The 21,791-nt window shown below is 43.7% G+C and overlaps 1 protein-coding gene across 3 annotated transcripts in view; it reads left to right on the top strand.

The window, feature by feature from the left end:
- Positions 1-12,766, top strand: part of Kcnk10 (potassium two pore domain channel subfamily K member 10) — a 141,950-nt gene extending 129,184 nt beyond the window's left edge. For all 3 annotated transcript variants that reach the window (XM_051150247.1, XM_051150231.1, XM_051150239.1), the window contains exons 5-7: positions 5,653-5,839; positions 9,944-10,086; positions 12,078-12,766. In XM_051150247.1, coding sequence (XP_051006204.1) covers positions 5,653-5,839; positions 9,944-10,086; positions 12,078-12,698 — 951 coding nt within the window. In that variant the 3' untranslated portion in view covers positions 12,699-12,766. The remainder of the gene's footprint in view (positions 1-5,652; positions 5,840-9,943; positions 10,087-12,077) is intronic.
- The last annotated feature ends 9,025 nt before the right edge of the window (positions 12,767-21,791 follow it).

Here is a 21,791-nt window from a genome sequence, read left to right as displayed (position 1 = left end):
CTAAGACTGGCTTACATCAGGGCCCAACAGCTACAAGACTCCTATGTTCCACTTTACAACATTTTTGTTTGAAAGTGATTGCATTACCTTATTTTCTTTTTTAAATTTATTTTTATTATTTTTAATTTTTATTTTATTTATTTTTTGCATTACCTTATTTTCTTAATGTGTTTTTCAATGTGGTATATACCAAACATGGAGAAAATATAAACTTGGGAAAATAAGTATATGCCATAGGGATCATGGCAATGTGCTTTGGCAGATTGTTTTTATTGCGTTGCTTAATAATTGTATGTTTTAATATCTGAGGTTTTTTTGTTTGTTTGTTTGTTTTCCCTGAATTTCCATGTTTATTAGTGATTGGACTATTTACTGGATGCTTTCCTTTTTCCTGTTGTGGCACAAAAGTGCTGTGAAATTGTTAGTAATTCTTCTATGTGGTCCTCATCGTCACTGTGTATGCCTCATGGATCAGGGGATGGAATTTACTGAGTAAAAAGAAAAGCTCTTTAGACATACAATAGTAGCTTAGTCAGGATCCCCACTACACAGAAGGCTACACTAGAATTTGAACTCAGTGACATCTTTTACTTAAGATAACCAGACAATGTCCTACAACCCCATGACACCACTGGACAGTATATAAGCAGATACCAAGAGCAAGGCTCTGCTCTGCACATCTAGAGAGACACCACCTTGATCTGCAATGTGGCTGGAGTCTCCCCTAGAATCCTAGCCCTCAAATCACATACCTCTGTTAAAAACTGGACATAACATTCAGCTAAGAAAAGTCACACTGATGAGCAGGTTGGTTTGGGATGTTGTCTTAGGACCATAATTACAAATGTAGAGTCTGAAGCTGTGTGATGACTCTAGGATAATAAAATATAACTTTCATGATAAAAAAAATAATGTATGCTAATGATGGAAGATGGCAGAACTTCTACAATATATTGAAAAGTCCATGGGGGAGTGTCTATGCTCCGTGACTTTTGATTCAATAAATGTGTTAAAATGGTCTTCCTGGTATGGAATTGAGAATATTATTACTTATGAATGTAAATTTTTCTTTATTACAGGTGAATTTTTATTAGGCTTCAGTGATTAAAAAAAGTGTAATTTCATTTAAAAAAAAAAAGCTTTGCATGGCAAAACCTCAGTGTATTGAATTGAACAGCCAGTGACATGTGTCATGCTGGATGTAACTATATATCTCTGTATTGATATCTATCTATCTATCTATCTATCTATCTATCTATCTATCTATCTCTCTATCCATCTATCCATCTATCCATCTATTGGTATACAGATAGACCACTTAGATATTTGTACTTACGTAATCTCCATGAAGAGTTTTCTGTGTGCTCTCACTTCTGTGTGTCTAGAGTGTTTCTGCTATGGAGATTATAGACCATGGTGTTAAAAAGCCTTCTTAAGTCTCTAGAGTTGCTGATACATTGTGACTCTTTGCTGTTAGTTATACGTAGACCTTTTAGAAGAAATCTTGGCAGAAAACACAGAAGGAAAAACCCAACTTTTAGCAAGACGGTGCCTGTTATCTTCCCACTGGGAGAAATTATCCTCAGTTCAATTGTACTACTATGGTGACATGTTTAAATTTCAACAAAGCCCAGCTACACCATGAAGGAGGGTCCTACACATCTAGGTCCTATTTCTAGCATCTTTGTCGCAATGTCTTTGAATAAAATCTCCAGTGTCCTGGCTAAAAACATACTAAAAATACTCCTAAGGCAGACAAAACAATCTGGAGAGTGTATGTTAGAATCCTAAGAAATCACATAGAAACTGTGAGAAAAGCAGGTACTATGAGGAGTTTTAAAAAAAAATCAAATGAAAAAAATAGCCAGGGAATGAGCAAAAATACCTTCCGGCTTTCTACAATAATGTTTCTGTAAACAAACACAAGCAGGGGATTGTTTTCACAGCCTCTGGGCACGTGACTTGTGCTTTTGAGCTTCTGAAGTTAATAACCAGAGCTGCATGCACTGAGCAGCCTCTTCCTCCTGCATATGAGGCTCACATCTTCCTTAGTAGAACTGCCCAGACACAGATATGGAGTTTTGAGTTCTTCAAGATTTCCTGTAATCAGCATCAGCTGGATATAAGAGCTAGTTTTTCCCCCCCTAACAGTGTTTCCTAGTATTTTGTAACGGTATCTGTGGAAGGAGTTGAAAACCAACTCATCTGTCCTAATCAGTCTGTACAGTGAGGGAGACAAGACCGGGTCAGGAACACACAACAGCCTTGCCACGTCTGCCCAAGCATTACACCCTCCAGTCAACCATGAGTACAGAAGAGATGTGGTTTTGCCTAGGGACAGATGGCACTAGGGAAATGCAGTTTCATTCTGTAAGCAGCATGAGACATGGGGTTTGAGGATTCAGAAAGGACGAGGCTCGGGGGCCCTCAGTTTCCCTCTGCGACTCATTCCTCACATCCCAGATGCCATTAGGAGCTCTTTGTAGTTTCAGAAATTTGATGAGAACCAGGAGGAAATGAATGGAAAGGCAAATTAAAAAATAAATAAACAGACCAAACCAACCAAACAACTAACCAACCAACCAACCAACCAACCAACCAACAACCCTGCCATAGTGAACTAAGTGTCTATGGGACTCAGCTAGGGCCGGCACAGAAGAATCAAAGGAAGAGGAAGATTTTTCACAAATTGAAGCTTTGGTGCTTATATGGGGCAATGTATCCAGAAAGGGACAAGGAGGGGTGCGCCTCCTGAAGCTGAGTGGAACTTGTCTTAAGCTAAGGAGGGGGACACGTTTTATCAGCAAAGAAAATCAGTAAGTCTGGCACCACTTACAGTGAAAGAGAGACTCGAGCTTTTACACCAAAGGAGCCAGTTAGCAACCACCACGCACTTGGTAGATGCTGCCAAGACCTTTACAGCACTCCATCTTCTACACCCCCGGCATAAGGTGGCCTTTCTTGTTTCCACTGTATTGAAGCTGAGAAATCTGAGGTTGCTCACCTGGTTAGCTGTAGGGACAGCATGTGTCTCAGGTAGTCTGCCCCTGGACTATGTCCCTAAAAGCCCTTCTACATAGTAGGAGTCGATGCATACAGAGTCGAAGCCTGAAGCTCAACACATGTCATGGGCTGAGGCGCCATATGTCATGAAAGCTGATGTTCGCTGAAGGCAGTTGTCTAGTGGTTGTGGGATAGCAAAAGTACAGATGCCCAGAATAGTAGATACTGCTACAACTCGGGGCTTATTATTTTTTATAATCAAATATGGATACATGCATTTTTTTCATAGACCTATATGTAGCCATGCCAAATATTTCTTAATTATATGTTCCAAATATTTTCTGAGCATCATTCCTGGGAGTACAGGAGCACTCTGGTCAGTGTGGGCAGGAAGCAGAAGGAGAGATGGCTGCCTTGCTTGTGAGCCCGCAGATAGACGGTGCCATTAGAGCAGCAGCACCCAGCACTTGCATTCTCTTTCATCAAGCGAGCCCACTCCTGTCTATCGCAAGAGGTTGGCTTCATCTCTAACTTTGCGTATACTCTCCTCCCTTCTCTGCCAAGCACACCCTCCTTGAGATGAGGGTTGTGTTCACACAGTAGTTTAGAATAAAACAAGCACCACACAAATATTTAATCTGCTTTAGTTTCATTATGCATTTGAGGCAGGCGGTTTGTAGAAAGGGACACAATAGTCCCCTTGCCAGCAACGACATGAACATAACGATCTGCCATCGACTCCCCTTTTGGGCTCTGGACTTTTCGTGCCTGTCTACGAACTAAACCAGACCAGTAAGTCCCTTCACAGTCAAAGAGGCTAAACTGCCACTCCTCAGCGCTCTCCCATCCAACACTGGAATTCAGGAACTGGGCAGAGCATCTCCTGTGGTTCTCAGGTAACCAACCTCTATTGTGACACTTCTAAGAAAAAAAAAATAGACACTTTTATGCTATATCAATAACATCGATCTATTTTTTTCAGAAGGCCTTCCTGAGGATGTAAGGAGACAGGCATACAGGGTAAATTGTTTGTCCCACTCTCACTTTATATGCTAACTGCCCTGAGTAGTCAGAGGAGTAGACTTGCTTTGTATTTCTTCAGCTTTTCCCAGTATACACACTGATTACTTTTTATCCCCCATCTTCCCATAATCGACACAAGATGGCTTGTTCTTCAGAAGGATTGCATGTGGTGTCTTATGTTAGAGTCAACTTTTTTGTGGGTAGCAATTTTCTTTGAGCAGATCAATTGTTGAATAACCTGCAGAGCTGTTTCCATCATTAACCACAGGGCTGAGAGTTAATTACATCAGAATTCTAATCTTGGCTCTGACCCTCATTAGCAGCATCATTTTGTGCAGGTCCCTTAGCCCCTCTTGGTGTCTGTTTTATGTCAGTAAAATGAGGACACAAATGCAATTGGCTCCCCATACTCTGAGATTCTTTGTCTTCAGAGACATCAGGAGCAGTGAGCAGGAAGCGGATTTCCCACATCGTCCCCAAGAGCTGTGTACTTTTGCCAAAGCCAACCTAGGCAATGTAGATCTGGTGTTAAGCACCCATTTCATATATTTATGCCATCAAATGATACTGAAGCCATTCAGTGCCAGAGTCATCTTTCCCAGCACCAATTCTTGGAGTCTAGAGAAGATTTAGATCATCCCAAGTGGGGCTAGGCTAGGTTAGACCAGAGTCACCAGAAGAGTCCTACCAAGGATGCAGCACAGTGCTGGTATGGCTCCTTTGTATCAGTTTAAGTCCCAGTCTTCAGGCATATTTTTTTTTTTACTGCCTAAGTGCTGGGCCCTTTAGAAGTAGGCATGGGAGGAAGCTCCTATTGACCTTTTAGAAAGGGACCTTGTCATTCTGTCTCATCTACTATTACATATGGCGATGCAGCCAACATGCAATGACCACAATACTAAGCCAGCATATGGCTAGAGAAATGAGCATTCCACTGTGCATAAAGGGACATACTAAAAAAAAAAAAAAAAAAAAAAAGAGAGACATACTAAAGCTTGGCCGGAGCCTGCCACAAATGAGGCATGGTAGGTGTGTGTGTGTGTGTGTGTGTGTGTGTGTGTGTGTGTGTGTGTGTGTGTGTGTGTGGTGTGTGTGTGTGTGTTATGATTCCATTTTCTTTTTTTTTTTTTTTTTGATTTTTTTTTCTTTTTTCCATTTTCTTTTATTTTCCTTCCTTTTGTTGAAAGGCATAATAAGGACTGTGGACAATGATCCTACCGCCTCTCACAAGCTAATGCTATTTCTTCCCTAACCTATTATTTTAAACACTGCCAATGTGTGAATATCCCTGAATGTCAGATTCACCAATAGAACAGTAGTAGCACATGGAAAATGCCAGCAAGCTCTTCTTGGGAAGTGACTACAAATATACTTGTGACTCATCAGAATTGGGCTGTAGTAATGGACTCACACAGGCGATATTTAAAGACTCCAACTTCAAGTCTTGGGTCTTTCTAAGCCACCTAGAAACTTCTCGGTGTGCATTCACCAAACAGGGAGTCCACAGGTGCTATCATAGTTTGACTCAGCTCGTTATGACTGGAGAAAAGTTTTGGGGACCTGCCTTCTGCATCCAGGATACTGCCTCTGACTTGCCTATCCCCCTACTTCCTTTTCTCTTCCCAGAAAAAGCAAGTGAGTCAGACCAAGATTCGGGTCATCTCAACTATTCTGTTCATCTTGGCTGGCTGCATCGTGTTTGTGACAATCCCTGCCGTCATTTTTAAATACATCGAGGGGTGGACAGCCTTGGAGTCCATTTACTTTGTGGTCGTCACTCTGACCACAGTAGGCTTTGGTGACTTTGTGGCAGGTAAGCAAACCTGGGCATCCCCAGTCACTTGGGCCCACTTGGGTGGGGAAAACATTCTGCTTGGATGTCCTTTTCCAAGTCACGATGCCAGGGGCTGGGGATTTATTTAGTTCAGTTCTTGTGTGGTTGGCCAGAAATCCCAAAGGCCCTGGGTCTGGGACCTGAGCCTTGAGAAGAAAGCATCAGAATCATGGTAACAGGAACTGCAGGTATTGTAGAGGAGGCAAACAAAATGGCTCAGTGTTTGTCAATGCAGTGTGGTATAAGCAGCATCAGCAGCATCAAGTTTTCCCTTATTTGTTATTTATTGTTTTCCTGCTTGAGAAGAAAGCCAGGCCCCTCCTCCTTAGATTGCTGACCTAGTGCTATCACCACTGCATTATGTGAGGGTGAAGCAGATTTCTCACTGAATCCTGGACTTTTCAACTGCATTAAGGCCCCTTAAGGCAACTGATAAAGACCATAATTAGCCAGAGGCAAATATCAGGCTCAAGAGCAGTTGGCATAGCTAACTGGTCTGCAGTGACCAGCGAGTAAAGTGCCCAAGACTGCGGTGAGAGTCACTGTCTCTGCTATCCAGCTGCAAGACCCCACCAGTCTTTCCTTGTGCACAACATTCAACCACTGTGGTCTGTATGGAGTCCTAGAGGCCGGGAGAAAAACTGAGCTACGAGGAGCAACTTTCCAGCCTGTTCAGTCTGTACGCCTGTTTAGGTCATCCCTTAGCAGTCACCATAGATGGTGGTCCCTAGGGAAAGTCAGATGTGGTTCCCAACTAAAACAGATGCCCCTGAGAGCAGAGGCGCTAAGAGATGCTCCACACCAACTTTAAATGCTTCACATGGTAATTTGCAAAGGGGTAGTGGCCTGACAATGACTGTGGTAGCATCACTGACCTGAGTCCTATGGACAGTTTGAGCCCTGTGATGGACCCTGCTCTCTAACCAATAGCTCCATCCAACATGTTAATCAGTATATAACACAGAGCTTTGGCTGCGAGAACTGTGAGAAAACTCTTCCGAGAATGGGAATGGCCTGGTGAGCTGAGAAAAGCTCAAAGCCTGTGTATGCTTTTTAGTTATTATCGCTAACCACTGTGGACATCCTGTACATCTCAGGACAATTTGGCCTTTCAGCTTGTATTACTCCAGAAAGGATGATGTACACTGTCCTCAGATCTGTACTGTGTGGGCGAGTCTTCCTTACTAGTGCCTACAGAACTCTATTTTCTCCAGGCTAGGGTCTCTTAACAGGCACAGCACTGACTGAAATGGACCAGGTTCTTGATTTATTTTTTACATATGTATGTGTGTATATGTGTCTGTGTGAGCACAGGCATGTGTGTGTGTAGCGTGCGTGCGCATGCTCCTGCAGATACTGAGTGCCCTTTGCTGTCATTCTCTCTGCATATTCTTTTGAGGCAGGGTCTTCCCCTAAACATGAGGTTCATGCTTTCTTGCTTAGACCAGAAGCCAGGAAACCTCAGTGAGTTTTCTGTCTCGGCCCTGCTTGGAGTTGGGATAATAGATGTGTGTGGAATGTCCAGCTTGTTAGGTGGGTGCTGGGGTCCTAACTCTGGTCCTCAAAGATTACGCAACAAGTGTTCTTAACTGGTGAGCTGTTTCTCTGGCTCCTAAACCAGTCTCTATTAATATCCAGTTTTCAGAGCTCACATGATCAACTTGTTGAATATCTGCCTGGAAATGCACTTAGTGGGATTTTGTTAGTGTGTTTGTAAATAGAGTTCTGTTGGTACTTCCAGAGGATTGGCTCTGGGATCTATGTAGATGCTAAAATCAACAGATGCTCAGGGTCCTTCATAAAAAGCAACGTAACTTTTACACAGAATCTATGCACATCCTCCTGTGCATGTTAGACCATTTGTCTGTAGATGACATGTGATACTTAATGCAATGTAAACGCTTTGCAAGTAGTCAGCACACTGTATTGTTTAGGGACTAATGAGAATAAGAAGCCATGCACACGTCTCACACTGACATAATAATTTTTTTTGGAATATTTTTGGTTCGCCTCTGGTTGAATCCACCCAGACCACTTATGGATATGGAGGGTCAGTAAGTGATAGGGAGGGCTCCTGTACCATTCAAATATCATATATGACCAAGAGATGACAGTCACTGTGATCTGAAAGGGTATCAGCTCTACCAGAAATACAACTGGGGGTGGGAGTGAACCACTCAGGGCTGATTGCTGCTTTATTTTATAACTGACCCACTTTGGGATAGTCTAATGATACTGCAGTATTTTACCATCCTGGCTGTGAGTGCTCACAGAGCTTGAAGTTCTGGCTATGGCTGATGAAAGAAAGGCTATCCAGAAGAACAGGCTAAGCATTGTTGGCTAACGCACCCCAGTGGCAGTCTTGGCTAGATGCTAGTGACTTGCAAAAGTAAATATTTACTTAGCCCAAAGGGGAAAGAACACTTAAGGAAATGGGCTTAGCAGGCATGAGGAAAACGATCACCAATTCTGAAGAACTTTGGCTAAGGGGTAGAAAATGAAGGCCACTGAGCCAAAGAAAGAGGGACCTGACATCCCAGAATCATTATTTTTTTTTTTACTGTTTATCTTTTTATGCGTGTGAATGCCTCCCGCCTTGCCCACACATGTGTATATGCATCACATATGTGCCCCGATGCCCTTGGAAGTCAGAAAAAGAAGTGAATTTGCTGCAATGTGAGTTTCCACCATGTGGATCCATCCACTGCATGAGCAATAAGTGTTCGTAATCCCAGAGGCACATCTCCAGCCCCGGTCTCATTGCAGTAGAATTCATGGATTGTGTTGCAGATTGGGTTGGAATTTATTAAGAGCCATAGTTCGCAGTGGGTGTCCATCAGGCTTTCCAAGCTATTGTTGACACCATAGAGCTGAGCACAGTTTCGGTGAAGCCGAATATGACGACAGCCAGTGGGAAAGGCTAGAAATCTTTCATCACCCAGTGTCCTGATTGTTAGTGCATCATCCGTATGAGTTTTCTTAGAGGAATCCTGTCTGTGAGTGGTGCCCTCAGCAGTGCTAATATGGAGGCTGGAATAAGTAGGCTAATTATTTGGAATAAATGACCATTTCTATCAATGGAACAGCAAATCAATACCAGTAGGCAACTGGCTAATTTGGTTTGATAGATTTTTACTATAGTCCTTACAAGACGATAGGATTGAACTCGTCGTCCTCACAGGTACAGTTTAGCTATAGGGTATGGTGATTGTAATTGCCTGGCCTAATTGACCCCCTGGGTGAGCATACGTAAACACCATCACTTAGCATCAAATCCCTATTTCATGGATCAAAGTCTCAATAATGCCGTTATACCTAATTTTACTTCTGCATACCCACTCAAGCTCTCGGTAAATGTATGTGAACTTTGGAAGGAAATAATTCCAAGTATTTGAAATCATTTGGCATCCTTTCCTAACTCTTCCCCTCTTCTCTCGTTCCTCCCCTCCTTTGCCTCCACTCCTGCCCTCCACCCTCCTTTTCCCTCCTGGCTTCTCCCTCTTTCTTGTTCCCTTCCCTTCTTCCCCCTTCCACTCCTCCACTCCTCCACTCTGTCATCTTTTTCTTCCTCCCTGCCCACCTTTCTCTCTCCTTCTCAGAGTCAAGTTCTTACTACGTAGCTCTGGCTCACTGAGAACTCACTGTGTAGCTCAGGGTGGTCTTGGACTTAACAGTGGATCTTCCTGCCTTTGCCTCTTCAGTGTGTACTACCATGGCGAACCCTCACAGTACTGAATCTGTGTTAATAAGGTAAATCCAGAGATGTTTGAGACAAACAGAATGACAGGTGGGCCCACATCTGAAATAGTTTTCCTGTGAAGTTAATACTTTGTCAGGGAGAGTAGACGACTCAAGGCGGCCATTGACATTTTTTCTGTTACAGAACTGAGGGTTATTTTTAGTGGTCAAGAATCAAAGAAATTAAGTTATGAGCAAGACTCCAGCTTATGTTGTGCCTTGTTTCCTGAAAGCCTAATGGCCTAGGGCTGGACATGGAAATGCCATTTCCCTTCATGGACTGGGATGCGCTCTATGAAGACCAACTGCTTGACCATATTAAAGTGCCATTTTGGTTGGTTTCAGGGGGAAATGCTGGCATCAATTATCGCGAGTGGTATAAGCCGCTGGTGTGGTTTTGGATCCTTGTTGGCCTTGCTTACTTCGCAGCTGTCCTCAGTATGATCGGAGACTGGCTGCGGGTTTTATCGAAAAAGACAAAAGAAGAGGTAGGATGCCTTCCCAACCCTAAGAATGTCCTTGACATCCTTCGGTGAGAAATGTCCGCTTCTGTCTCCATGCAAGGATTGTGTGGCTTCTTTTCCTAATTATTTGGAAGCTAAGTTGAGTGGACAGTGACCGTTTCTAGATCCTTTAGTTAAAAAGAAACTGCTTTAAAAGGTAAAATAAATAAATAAATAAATAAAATAAATAAAATAAAAAAGTAGGAATGACAAATGAGGGTGCATAGTGACTTCAGAAAAAAAAATGCAATCGCTCTGTCCAGCAAACACATGGGAAGCTTCGTGGGCTTTTAAGGAGCTTGTGCAAGTTGGCCTATCCTTCAGGGTTCAGTGCCAGCCCGAGGACGGCCTGTTGGGCACCGCTAGATAAAAGTCACTCAACAGTGGCTGGCCAAGAGGAAATAGACTCAAGAGGTCCTTTCTACATTATTTCCCAAGTCACCCATTGTCAGACCTTGGATTTTTTATTCCTCTTGCCAGACACCTGCAGTCTTTGCTACTTCAAGAAATGTATTTGAAACTCTACACAAGGGCAAGAAAAGGAAGGCAGAAGGGAGGGCACATAGGACATTTAAAATGCCATTCTTCTTCGAAGAGAGGAAGGTATGCAGGGAGAGAAAGTTCAAGAAACAGGGAGAAAGCTCAAGAAAGACAAGAGAGGGACAGACACCCCATTGGAGGGCAGCTGCTCAGTTTGTTTGGTGAAAGGGGACAAAGGGATAGTTTGCTGAAGGATCTCTGCCACTTCTCCAATTCCCGAGCTTACACATTATTATTCCTGGCTTGTGTAAATATTGCCAATGCCTTTTGCAGGTTTATTCCCCAAGATGGCTGGCCCACTGAATACTGGCTTTAACAAAAGAGGAAGGAACAATACAGGCGTAGACTTTGCTCAATGCCAAACATTGAATCATTCACCTCTATGGGGAAACAGGATGCGTATGGGTTCTGTGTACCGGGTTGATGAGGCAACCAAGGGATTTGGTGATGAATCTCTAGCAAAGGTTCACTTTCTCAGGAAGTATTTTAGGTGGGCTTTGGTGGGAGAATGCTAGCTTAACCTGGGCCTTAATCAGGGAAATATGGTTATTGGGTACCTTGGTCCTTCCTCTGCCAGGCCCCTTAGACACGGTTGTAGAACGGCTCCAATAGAGGGTGACTAACCATGCCAGTTTGCCCAGCACTGAGGGAATTTCCTTGGACACAGGACTTTTCCCAGGGACTGAACCCCGGGGCCTTGCACATGGTAAGCAGGTGCTCTACCACTGAGCCCTGTGCTTAATGCTTGGACTTCAGGAACATGAGTCAGGGTCATCTTCTTACCCAGACAGAAGTATTGGTAAGACAGGAAATGTCAAAGGGTTGCTTAGCATTGACTTAATGGCCAGGGCTGAGTTAGGCATGGTCTTTAAAGTTATGCAATGATAAAAGCCCCATGAGACCGAGAAGTGGGGGAAATGGGGCCATACACCGACCGAGTGGGGGCACAATTGAACCAGAATCCCTCCAGATTTTATCTTCCTCTCTTCGGCAACGATTTCTCAACTTCGGGAGCTTCCAAGCTCTCCGTACTCCATTAGTTAGTCACTAGGCAGCCTGATGTGGGTGTCTAATTGGGTTATAGGAAACATCTTAGACAAATGTAGTGGTGTGTCTCGTTCCCTGGGACACCATCACCTCCTGGTCTCCCAGAGCAGCCTCCCTCATGGGACACCATGAAGTTCTGAGGCACCTGAGAGGAAAGGACATTCTCTTTTACTTTTTTCTTTTTAGAATGTTTTGGGGAGTTCTTTTCAGACAGGGGTTCCCTGTGTAGCCGTGTCTGTCCTGCACTTGCTTTGTAGACCGGGCTGGTCTCGAACTCACAGAGATCCGCCTGCCTCTGACATCCCTAGTGCTGAGATTACAGGTGTGCGCCACCGCGCCCAGCTGAGAGGAGTCCCTTAAGTTTGTTCTCGCCCTTCTCTCTTGTCTAGGTGGGTGAGATCAAAGCCCACGCAGCTGAGTGGAAGGCTAACGTCACTGCCGAATTCCGGGAGACGAGAAGGCGGCTCAGCGTTGAGATTCATGACAAGCTGCAGCGCGCAGCCACCATCCGAAGCATGGAACGCCGGAGGCTGGGCTTGGACCAGAGGGCCCACTCGCTGGACATGCTATCCCCTGAGAAGCGCTCTGTCTTTGCAGCCCTGGACACAGGCCGTTTCAAGGCCTCATCCCAGGAGAGCATCAATAACAGACCCAACAACCTGCGCCTTAAGGGGTCAGAACAGCTCAACAAACACGGGCAAGGCGCTTCTGAAGACAACATCATCAACAAATTTGGGTCGGCCTCCAAACTCACCAAGAGGAAAAACAAAGATCTCAAAAAGACCTTACCAGAGGATGTTCAGAAAATCTACAAAACCTTCCGGAATTACTCTCTGGATGAAGAGAAGAAAGAGGAGGAGACGGAAAAGATGTGTAACTCAGACAACTCCAGCACAGCCATGCTGATGGAGTGTATACAGCAGCAAGCTGAGATAGAGAATGGAGTGGTACCCACAGACACCAAAGACCAGGGGCTGGAGAACAATTCATTACTTGAAGACAGAAACTAAATGTTAAAGACACTGAAGCTGGACTAAGTGTTGTCTTGTTTTTTGTTTTTTGTTGTTGTTGTTGTTTTGTTTCGTTTTTGTTTTGTTTTAATATTCACACTGAGACACGTGCCTTAAACAGACTTCTTGTTAGTTCAGAATTACATAGCGTTGAAGAATATACTTCACTGTGCCATACATGACTAAAAGCTTGCTCTGCCAAAATGAAATCAAATAAGAGCTTCGTTTCAGATAGTGGTGGCGGGACACACCTTTGCACAGGTAGCGGGTGTCGCCTGTCCCTGTGAGGGGGAGTTCCAGTAGCAATGGTATAGCCTTTACCCAGAGCCACTCTAATGTGGCACAGGGACAAGGGCAGATGTCCCTTAGACCAGCCTCTGAGAGGACAGATTTGTCTTTTGGAGTCTCTGTTCTTGAACCAACCTTTAGTGATAGTCTGAACACAGACGGGGCGGCTCTTTGCAGGTGACCTGGTGACTCTAGCTAGGATCTGAGTGGACATTTTGGCATGCCCTTTGAGCTTGAATTTTGACAGGCCACAGTGCGAATACCTACTCCAAAATGAATGTCCTTGGGACCCAAGAGTACCTGGAATTTGCTGGAAACTGATCAGAGCACACGTTTTATAAGGTGCAATTGCTTTTTTCATTAAAAAAAAAAAATCACAGACACATCCCACTGTGGATATCTCCTTAACCAATGACAGAAGCCCACAGACCTTTGTCTCTTTCACGGGGTAGGTAGTGCAAGCATTGGTGAATACACCACCTCAGCCGCTGCCTGGGTGGAAGGCAAATAATGCATTTTCTTTAGTGGGTGTGAAGGTAAAAATAAACTGATTTTGGAACATTCATACTCACTTTTCTATGAGAACTCTAATTATTACTTGTTTTGATAGGAGGGAGGAAACACCAAAATTATTGCCTTTGCATGATGCCAGTGGCTTGCTGTTCTGTCTAGCTGATCCTAATTTAAAAAAATAAAAATAAAAATAGGCATCTTGCATTTTGTGAGACACACCAAGGAGGACCATGGCATCTTTCCATCTCAGGGCTTTTTGTCCTTTTGGGTGTCTTACACATAGCTATGAGACTCAGTTTTGCTATTCCATATAAAAGGAACATGAATCTCTCACGCAACCCTTGTATAGTAAGATTGAAATGGTTTAAGTTGTTTGCAGCTTAAGTGCCATTAATGCCATTTTAAAAAACTGAAAAAAGTATTTAAAAGATTTCATATCATGCTCATGTTTCATAATGCCTTTATCAAGTTAGTTTTATGCCTATGTTTCGTTATGCTTTTCGTACGGGAGCATAGCCCTTCCTTGCCTGTTCGTCTCACACCTGTTATTCCCGGGAATGGTCACTCCCCTATTATTGTTTCTAGACAGGCAATGATCTACAAGTGACAGCTATGATTGTTCATCCAGTTGCAGTGATCAGTGGGGGAACACTGTTGGAAAGGGTGAGTTGTAGTTTTGGGAGACCGATTTTAAAATAGGTTTTTATCAGAGAGGGGGCATTCATACTGGGCTTTTATCTCACCTGCATATACTTCAGCTTTAGTCAGATTTGGCTGGCATGTTGGTTCAGCTAGGGCCCCTGCACTTAAACACTCGGATCCTATAACCTAAGGAAACAAAGGCTATGTGTGTGTCTTCTAGACCCAGGACCACCTGCTGGGGATTCCGTGGAAATTTTCTATAACAAATTCACAGAACACACTTAACAAAAGATCATAGCACAAGTGGAGACTTCCAGAAGCCGTCTCCCATTTTCTAACCCAAGGGAAAATTATGCCCACTGCCTCCTGAACCACTGGCTGCATGGAAGACTTATTGCCCAGGACTACGCCCCTGAAATGCACCGCTCACAGCTGTCCCCTTCTTGGAGCACAGAAGCCCTGATTTCCCAGGTCTCAACCTTCAGGATCTTGTTCAATATATGAGAAGTCAGTTAGGGATCACTATGGCAAGGCCTTTTCTGTCATGAGTTTGTCTGGGATAACTCCACTGGAGCAGAACAATAGCTCATTAGTGTTCTACATGGTGCTGTGTAGACTCACAGGAAATGATGCATAGACAGGTGTGGATGGTGGTTTTTTTTTTGTTTTTTTTTTTTTTAATGGAAGGTCTAGCCTGCCTCATTGTGCTTTAAGGAACAGGAAGATAAGTGGGACTTCTATTGTGACAAGTTTCCTGGTGAAAGTGCACATGAGCTTCATCCATTTAAGTTTCCACTGTATGGTACCTTGGTGAGTCTTATGGTTGTGTTAAAGCTGCCGGCATTAGATCTGTATGTGCTAAAGAAGCATTCCCTTTATTTGTTCAGTGCCTTTCATGGACTTGGCACTGAATTGGGCATTTTATGGCACTCACTGAACCTCACCCTATCACGTGGGAACTATTTACAAATCCTTCGTGTAGACAGGGGCACAGAGACTCAGGGAGGCTAAGTAATCTACTGGCAGTGAACAGCAAGAAGGTGGTAGAGCCCGCTTTCAGTTTTGCTCCTGTGTCCACATCACTCGCTTTTGTGAATGAGAGAACATGTCGTGTGTGTGATTGCGTGCGGGCACACATCTTACAAGCTTCGTGAGCACAGTTTGTGACAGAGTTGAGAAGGAGATAGGCGGTTTTTTTTTTTTTTTTTTTTTTTTTTTTTTTTAACCCCTAAGAGGGCGTGAAGTTTCAGGGTAAACCTGGCCCACCAGGTTGCCCCTGAAGCTATCTTCTGTATGCTCTCAGTCTGGGGATGCTGCAGACAGCACCTTTTCTGTATTGCTAGAAATGGCCCTCGGAAGCATGCCTTTGCACTTTACCTGATTTTCTTGCAGGAACTCTTCATATAGTAGGCTAACCGACCACATGGAACAGGTGCATGAGTTGGTGTGCAGAGATGTGCTCACGGGAATCAAGCCCCAGTCATGCTGAGACGCCAACATGACCTTGGATTGAGAGTGTGGAACCCATTCCGAGTGTTGGGTAAAGGTTCTGAGTGGCGGCAATGAAAACCCTGTATGAAGATTTTGTATGTGGACGAAGTGTTCCCCAAACTATGAAGTACTCTCCAACGGAGAAGCTGAAGAGGGAATGAGAGAGTTAATTTCTCTTCATGTGTACATGCTAAGCCTTGAGGTTTTGGTTGTTTGGAAGTTACTCGAATGTTACCCCTGTAAGGATGGGAGCAAACAGCATGTAGAACATGTGTGATAAGTGCTGGGAGTGGTGGTGCACACCTTTAATCCCAGCACTCGGGAGGCAGAGGCAGGTGGTTTGCTGTGAGTTCAAGGCCAGCCTGGTCTACAAAGGGAGTCCAGGACAGCCAAGGCTACACAGAGAAACTCTGTCTCAAAAAAACAAAACAAAACAAAAAAAACAAAAACAAAAACAAAAAAGTTGTTAAAAAAAAAAAGAACATGTAAGATAAGACAGCTGCTACTACATGTTACACACGAACATAAGCCCAACCTCTCCTTTACCCTCAGTACCCCCTAATTCCTGTTAAACCCAGAATAAATGTATGGATGTTAGACATGGAAAGAGCACACATTCAGTATCTTCAGTGGCCAGGTCTGTGCTTCATTTGGTAGCTGGGTGCAGAGTTGTCCTCTCATCTGGAGGTTTACTGGTGAGAGCCAAGGGACAGTTCAAAGATGCAGTTATATGCCCAGTCCTAACTCAGCAGCAATTCACTGTAGCAGTTTGTTGGCTTGGGTGTAGGGCTGTGCGGTGTGTATGTGAGTGTGTGGCATGCGTGGTGCAGAAAGGGGTCACTGGCCTATAATTCAGGTATCTGGGACTACTTACTGTCTGTGCTCTTCCACAGGACAGCCTGTGCTCATGGGCACACTGCTTCCCTGTACCTCATCTGCACACAAAGGGAACTGAGCACAGACTATTACCAAAACCCTTTCCGGTTGTACATTTCTCTGAGAAAACATTCTGCAGGCCACGTGTTAAATCAGAAAATTTCTTGATGGCCCCACTCCCATTCTTGGTGTTTGTTTTCTGCCTGGTTGGTGGAGACTGGATGTATTTGAGAGACTGGTGTCCAAATTAGGAAGACATCTCCTATAGGCTCCACCATTTTAGCTCTTCAGCACACTCTCTCACCAGCTCACATGATGCAGGGATTTTTTTTTTTTTTAAAGAAGGGGTGTGGGTCCTCAGGGCAATGGTGTTAAGACTAATGAAAGAATTGTAAGCTGTTGTTATTTGCACTCAGTTGTATTAAAAGTCCCCTTGATTGGGTTATGAATTCATGTCCTTCCTCCCTCCCCCCTTCTGGTACAAAAGGATGCACATGCATGTAGGAAATGATGTTTTGTGGGTTCCCTGAGGACAACCTCATGTTGAAAGTCCTGCTTAGGCTAACTATTAGCAAACAACCACCTTCCCCCTTCTGTGGCATCGTTTCCTATACCTACTTGTATGCTTGGTTTGGGGAGATGATGAGAATGTGTGCCAGGGTTCCGGTTGAAGTAGCTATGGCTCACTGGGCTGGGGAAGAACCTCAACCATCGATCGTGCGGAATGGTTTCAGTATCAGAGCAAAAGCAAGGTGCAGAGCCCCTCCATAGAAGGAAATGAGCCCCACCGCCTTCTGCAGTTTTGGCTTTTTGTGCTTTGCCAATGGTTCATGTCTGATGGTCTTTCTCGCCACTAGCGTAGGGCTGTACGCAAAGACAGAGGCTGAGAGTGGACATGGGAGGCCTCTGCTGACACGGCATAAGAACTAGTTAGTAATGGCCTCGAAAAGACACACAGCTGAGCTCCCAAACAAAGGTCTCTTTCATCTGGCATTACGGGTGCGGTTGAGTCTGCATGTGGTGTAGCAGCTACCCGGCTCTGAAAAAGTCCTTGGGCAGTAGCCATGTTACAGCACACCACCCTTTCCATGCTCCATGTCCTTTGTGGTCTTTCCTGGTCTGCAAATCACATGACACCAGCTTAGTGGTATAGAGAAGTGCGAGGTGTCTCTGGCTTCCTGAGGGTGATTGTCGTTTTCACAGGTGCCTGAGATTGGAGACCCCTTTATGTTCTTTGTCCTTAAGTGAAAAAACAGTTTCCTGTGTGTTAAAAAGAAGCCCCTTTGAGAAGGCTTCCGGTCCATCAGCTCAGTAGACTTGCACCATAGGGGGGCTCGCATGGTCTGTTCCCTGTGTCTAGTGTTCTAGCTGGAAAGGAGAAATTGCAGCCACATCTAGAAGTGATATGCAAACCACTCTGTATGCTAACCTTTGCTCCCCTTCTGTCCTAGCACTGCAGCAAGGGAACCAGAGATACTGGACAAGACACCCACCTGTGGAGATGTTTTACCTATTTTTCTCTTTGTAGGATTTCATGGTGCTTTTTTTAAAAAAGGCATTTTACAGTTATTGTGTTGGGGGGGCATTTCATATTGTTCTTAGAAGGAGAAGTGGGAATTTGCTTGTAACATTTTGATGAGCTGTGCTGCTATTGTCCTTATTCGAAGATGTATTTTTTTTCCAATGATGGAGAATAGTGCAACAAAGACCTTCTGGAAGATCCAACCTAATGTCTGTCCTGTTTTTCTTTCTTTTATGGGATGTGCATGGTCCATAGTGGCTGGATTCTGCACTCTGCTCAGGGCCACAGGACGGGTTCCTTCTGTGGCTCCCATGCATTTGCCAGCACACTCACGAGCACAGAATGGAGGACCTACAGTCCGGAGGAGTCTGGAATCCCTCAAGGAAAGCAATCTTTACTAAGCCAGTATTTTGGCTGCGCACTTATTCTCATATTTCTATTTTTTTTCTCTCTTATTTCAGTTACATGTGGCTGGAGTTGGGCAGTACAATAAGCCACATTTTCTGTGTGACACACTAAATGTAGGCACTGTAGTAGATCTGCCACTCTGAAAGGCACAGCTTCTCTGATGTAGATTACCACTGCAACATACAATTGACATGCCTTTGCTGCAAGTGTCTTCCGTGGCGTGTGCCAATAAATGATAGCCACGTTTGGACACTATTTACTAGGCAATCTACTAACAGTTGACAAGCAACCCACGTAGCCTTCCAAAGAAGGAAAGTCGGCATTTCATAGGTGACCACTTTGATCTCCGAGATAATAAATGAGCAATCACCTCTATTAGCCATCAACCTGAGTCTCTCTTGGTTGTGTGATTCATGGAATATATGCTTTGGTAATTTTTTCAGTAAAGGTGGTATGGCATGGTTCTTGCAGACCTGTCCTCATCCGCTTTTCTCCATTCTATGATGCCAAAAGTATAAACTATTAGGTGGAGTAAGACCAACAAACTGGCTTCCATGTTAGTTGAAGTCAAAATCACATTTGGGCGGCTGGCTGGAGCTAGGCAAGGGCAGGTCTAGTTCATGCTTCTACTGTCTTTCTGGGCCCACCACAGCACACAGCATGTGCTGGGAGCTCACAGGTTTTTCAAAAATCCAGTACAAATAGATCGTACTTTCATACTTCAAAGAGGATTTACTTTTTTACAAATTGGAAGACCACGTGAGTCAAGACTAATAGTTTAAGTAATTTTCCCCCAGCTCCTTAATATCATTTTGGCAAAACCAAGTTCATAGATAAAGAAATGAGATGTTTGTTTTATTTACAGAACATTAATTCCAAAGCCAGGCACTAGTGGCACCCACCTTTAATCCCAGAACTCAGGAGGCAAAGGCAGGCGAACCTTTGAGTTTGAGGCCAGCCTAGTCTACAGAGTAAGTTCCAGGACAGCCAGGGCTACACAGAGAAATCTTGTCTTGAAAAATCAAAAGAGAAAAACAAACAAACAAAAACCAAAAAAACTCCAAAAAACAAAACAAAAAACCCCCAACAAAACAAAACAAAAAAAAAACCCCAACCAACCAATCAAAGAAACAAAATAAAAAAAACCCCAAACCACCAAAAAGCGTAATTCCAAAATTTTGTTCACAGGCAGTAGTTGAAATAATTAGACTAGAAAGATGACTACTCTGAAGACCAGCTCTCACCTAGGATACTGGCAGTGTCCGTTTAAAAGCCAGTAACACTTACAGAAAAAATTGGTACTTCTATGTACACCAGGAATAAGATCTTAATGCTTTCCGAGGATATCCGCTGCCACAGCTCATGCCTGTGCCCGGCGAGCTTGTCCTTCCTTTCCCTGCTAACCTGGGTATATTCTTAGAATCCATTTTAAGACTATCCTCACAGGTAGCAGTTCTCAAACTATGCTGGGTGACCCTTGTGTGTCCTTGAGAAGCTTTCAGGGGATCCATGAGGTCTGAACTATTTCCAGCATAGTAAAAAGACAGTATTTCTTTTCTTTTTTTTTTTTTTTCATTTCCTCACAAGAATACACTTTTTACAACAGAGGAGCACCAGTACTTATTGGCAGACAGGCAAGGTGATCTGATACCTTCTGATGAGCAGAATTGTTTTCTAAAATGATGGCAAACAAGGCTGCATTTCTTAGAGCATAAAAAGTGCCGCCCCATGTAATAATTCTATCAAAAAGGGTTTCCTGTTTGCCCTCAGAATAATGATCACAGCTGTGGCCACAGATTTGTTCTTCCAGGCCTTGCCCAGGTGCTCCTCAGAGAAACTCAAGGCCTCAAATGATTTCTTGGCTACTGTGTAGCTAGTGTGGAAGAAACTTTCTAGACGCTTCTCTGGTACTCCTAAAAGAGATGAGATAGCCTTCCAGTGATACCTTGGTCACAACATCCACCTGTTCATCTTTTCCCATATATTGACAATCCCTACTGGGAGCTCTCTTACCCTTGCTTTCAAGGGCTTTGCCCAGGACACAGGCAGCACATTTAAAAGATGTGTGCCGGAAACAACAGAATTGAGCAAAAGGAGCCAGCCAAGTCCCAGCCAAAGAGGAGAGCTCAGGTTAGGCTGAGCCAGAGGGCGGGAGGCCACATGTGAAGAGTACGGGGCAAAGGGCAAATCTAGGCAAACGGAAAGTCTCTGGATAGTTTCCGGAGTCAGGACACTGACCACTGTGGTAGGTTTACCCTGGTTACAATTAGGAACTTGCATCAACCAAGGGAGCCAAAATAGTGTAGCATACTTGGAGCAAACAACAACAACAAAAAAATAGTTTAAAAATACTCACACCTATCTGAGTGTATGAATTTTTTAAAAAGGCATTTATAATCTTCTCCCCACCTCTAGATTTTTTGAATTTGAGGGCAGGCAAGAGTTCAGTACCTGTATGTGAAATGCTTCAAAATTCTGTTATTTCAGGGTTTTTCCCCTTACACATAGAAAGTCACTGAAAGTGCCCACACTTAAAACAACAACAACAACAGCAACCATGTTTTTTTTTTTTTTTTCACATAACTAATGGAACAGTCACACTTACTAAATGATTTTGGAAGCTAATCGCTCATTATGTAGGGTCATTCTGGGGAAGAATTTTGCTTTCACTTGTAAAGTGCTAAACTTTCAATCTTTGCCAGTACAATCACATGCTTTTATCAATTGCCTACATAGATAGGCTTTTTGAATTAATTGACAATGCTTTAGGCAGAAAACAATAGCAGGACCTTTGGGCTACGTGAACTTACTTTGTAACAGGTAACGGAGAACGCTAAGATATAACGTCAACTATAAATGGAGCAGGGACAGGACGGCACATATGATACCAGAGTAATTTACAGCTTTCCATTTATTTTACTTTTATTTTTGAGATTATAATCTTAGCATTTGTCCCTTATCTTCCTTCTCTCTAAATCCTCTCATATAGCCTTCCTTGCTCTCTTTCACAGCGATGGTTTCTTTTTCATTAACTGCTATTACATTTCAATATTTTATGTAGTATGTATCTTGCTCTTCCATCTTAAATTTTGTTGTTTTGGGTCCTCAGGAGGAAGAACATAATGAACCACTGTCTTATTTACATGAGTGGCTATGAATCCAAACCAATTTCTTTTTGCTGTCCAGGGAAGGAGGAAGAGAACTCACTAATAGCAGTGGAAGTGGGGTAAAGTTGCACATTGATCATTTAGAGGCCTATTCGATATGAGGCCTTGAGAGAGATACAGAGACATCTTAGTCACGTGATGAGCCCTTCAAGTTCTCACACGGTAGAGTTGAGCTGCCCTGTGCCC

Source organism: Acomys russatus, chromosome 1, assembly GCF_903995435.1.
Source record: "Acomys russatus chromosome 1, mAcoRus1.1, whole genome shotgun sequence".
Lineage (NCBI taxonomy): Eukaryota > Metazoa > Chordata > Mammalia > Rodentia > Muridae > Acomys > Acomys russatus.
Note: the sequence above shows the minus strand (reverse complement) of the source record. Positions and strands in the feature narration are given on the sequence as shown.